Source organism: Belonocnema kinseyi, chromosome 1 (genome assembly GCF_010883055.1).
Source record: "Belonocnema kinseyi isolate 2016_QV_RU_SX_M_011 chromosome 1, B_treatae_v1, whole genome shotgun sequence".
Classification (NCBI taxonomy): domain Eukaryota; kingdom Metazoa; phylum Arthropoda; class Insecta; order Hymenoptera; family Cynipidae; genus Belonocnema; species Belonocnema kinseyi.
Genome location: NC_046657.1, coordinates 23,324,604 through 23,327,265, shown reverse-complemented (window position 1 = coordinate 23,327,265; position 2,662 = coordinate 23,324,604). Strand labels below are relative to the sequence as shown.

The following is a 2,662-nucleotide window of genomic DNA, read 5'->3' as shown; positions in this document are numbered from 1 at the left end:
AATAACCGAGCTTAGACTACACGGGTTTAAGGAATGGTCACTTTAGGTATGAGATTGAGATAAAGAAATAGATAACCTGAGAACATAAGCGATTAACATTCGATGAAAATTATCGGATACCTTAACGTTAAGAAAATCATTGGAATTTTCTCAAAATAATAATTAGATTTGACAAATACATTTCATGCAATATTAGTTCTAATTCGAGCAATTCAATACTAATTGTTGTCAATCGGCAGAGGTGATGAGTTTTTTACGCTACGCTTACATTCGCCGTTTTCGGTTTTGAGAGTGACTACGCGGGCAACTCCATCTTCTCCCGGATGCACGGCGATAACACGGCCAAGCATCCAACGCATGGAAGGCTGATTGTCATCTCGGATCGTTACAATATTACCTATCTTGATGTCAGTCGTGGCACCCTTATGCCACTTTTTCCGCACAGTCAACTCGTGGAGATATTCTTTGTTCCACCGAGTCCAAAAGTGTTGCTTCATCTGTTGGACTTGTTGCCAGGACGAAAGTCATCCCGACGGAAAGCCCTTCAGGTCGTGCTCGGGTACACCTATTATAGAGTCACCTATCAAAAAGTGACCTGGAGTTAGAGCTGTCAAATCGTTAGGATCAGAGGGTATGGAGGTCAAGGGACGTGAATTCAGGATAGCCTCTACCTCAGTTGCAAGCGTTGTAAACTCTTCGTAGGTTAGAACCCTTTCTCCGATAACGCGAATCCAGTGGCGCTTAAAGGATTTCACCGCAGCCTCCAATAGTCCACCAAAGTGTGGTGAACGTGGGGGGATGCAATGCCAATTAATGCGATGATTAGCGAGGACTCGAGACATGGTATCATTGTGTTCTTCAGAGTTCAAAAAGTTACAAATACTATCGATTTCGTTTTTTGCGCCCACCAAATTAGTACCGTTATCGGAATAAAAGTCCGCGCTCTTTCCGCGTCTAGAAAAGAATCGACTCAAACCTGCTAGAAAAGCTTCAGTGGTCAAGTCACTGACCACTTCTATGTGTACCGCTTTAGTCGCCAAACATACAAAAATAGCGACGTAGATTTTAACTTTGATTCGATTTCGGAATTTCTTTTCCTTTATATAAAAGGACCGCAGTAATCGACCCCTGTATGAAGGAAAGCCCTTTTAAAAATAGTCCGATTTTTCGGAAGATTCCCCATCATGTAAGTGGGAACTAACGGATTAGCACGGCAACAAATGACGCATTTTCGGATTACCTTTTTTACCGTTGTTTTTCCATTTATAATCCAGTAATTGTTTCGCGTAGCATTAAGCGTCGCTTGAGAGCCACCGTGCAGTAGTTTCAAGTGTTGATCGCGTATAAGTGCTGTGACATTATGATTTTGTAGTAATAAAATCGGATGTTTTTGACCATAATTGAGATCGGAATTTCTTAATCTACCGCCAACCCTGAGTACACCTTCCGAATCCAAAATAGGAGAGAGTAAAACTAATCTCCCTTCGATTCGTTTTTTCGATTCATGCATTTTAATCTCACCCAAGAATGATGCACGCTGTACTAATTTGATAACACAGATAGTCGATGATTGAAGTTCGGCTGAAGAAAGTTGGCCCCTTATTATTTGTTTATGAACCTTCATATTGATAAATCTTAGAGAAAAAGCTATCACACGTATGAGTTTATTAAAAGACTGAGCCTTCTCTAAAAGCGAATTAGTGATATCGTTCACGCGTGCTAGATTGACTGCCAAACTGACAACTGTTTTTTTTAATTCAGGGATTTCAATGGGTTCTAAATGTGATACAGGCCAATTTTCATCAGCGTCATTAATCCATGCCGGGCCATTAAACCAGAAGGAATTGTTAATAAGCTGTTGCGATGCGAGACCGCGCGAGACAAGGTCCGCGGGATTGTGCTCGGTGCGCACGTGCCGCCATTCGAGAGATTGTGTCAGCGATTGGATTTCCGCAACTCGATTTCCGACGAAGGGTTTCAAAGTATTAGTGGGACTATTTATCCAATGTAACGTTATGGTAGAATCGCACCAAAAAATGGTCTTTTCGATATGAAGTCTTCGTAAGGCTTGAGAGACAGTTGAGTATAATTTAGATAATGGAACTGCAGCACAGAGTTCTAGGCGGGGTAAAGATAACGTTTTCAATGGCGCGACTCTAGATTTCGAGCATACCAATTGAGTAAAATGCATTCCGCGTTTGTCATATGATCTAAAATAAATACAGGCCCCGAATGCCTTTTCACTGGCATCACAATAACCGTGCATTTGAAGCGAGACATAATTATTGACGACTATTTTTCGATTGATTTCGATTTCTCGGAGGAGCGCTAAATTTTGTTTGAGATCCAACCAGGACTCTTCTATTTCAGGTGGAACCGATTCGTCCCAACCGATGTTTAATTGCCACAAGTTCTGCATAAGGATTTTCGGTGTTAAGATAACAGGACTTAGTAAACCTAGCGGGTCGAATAATTCAGCTATTTCTGATAAAATGTTCCTTTTCGTTACCGGCGCATCTAACCTTGATTGCTTCACAGTATAAAAAAATGAATCGGGATGGGGATTCCAATAAACACCGAGTGCCTTTGTTGTATCGCCTAAGTCTAGACTAAAATAAGTGTCGCTAAAATCTTTAGATAATGATCTGATAAGCTCGGGTAC

The 2,662-nt window shown here is 41.2% G+C and overlaps 1 protein-coding gene across 1 annotated transcript in view; it reads right to left on the bottom strand.

Moving 5' to 3' along the window:
• Nucleotides 1-524: 524 nt before the first annotated feature.
• The window catches only part of LOC117177134, a 2,846-nt gene continuing 708 nt past the window's right edge, over nucleotides 525-2,662 (bottom strand). The window contains exons 2-3 of the mRNA XM_033367634.1: nucleotides 1,241-2,413; nucleotides 525-1,097 (exon numbers count right to left, since the gene is read on the bottom strand). Coding sequence (XP_033223525.1) covers nucleotides 525-1,097; nucleotides 1,241-2,413 — 1,746 coding nt within the window. The remainder of the gene's footprint in view (nucleotides 1,098-1,240; nucleotides 2,414-2,662) is intronic.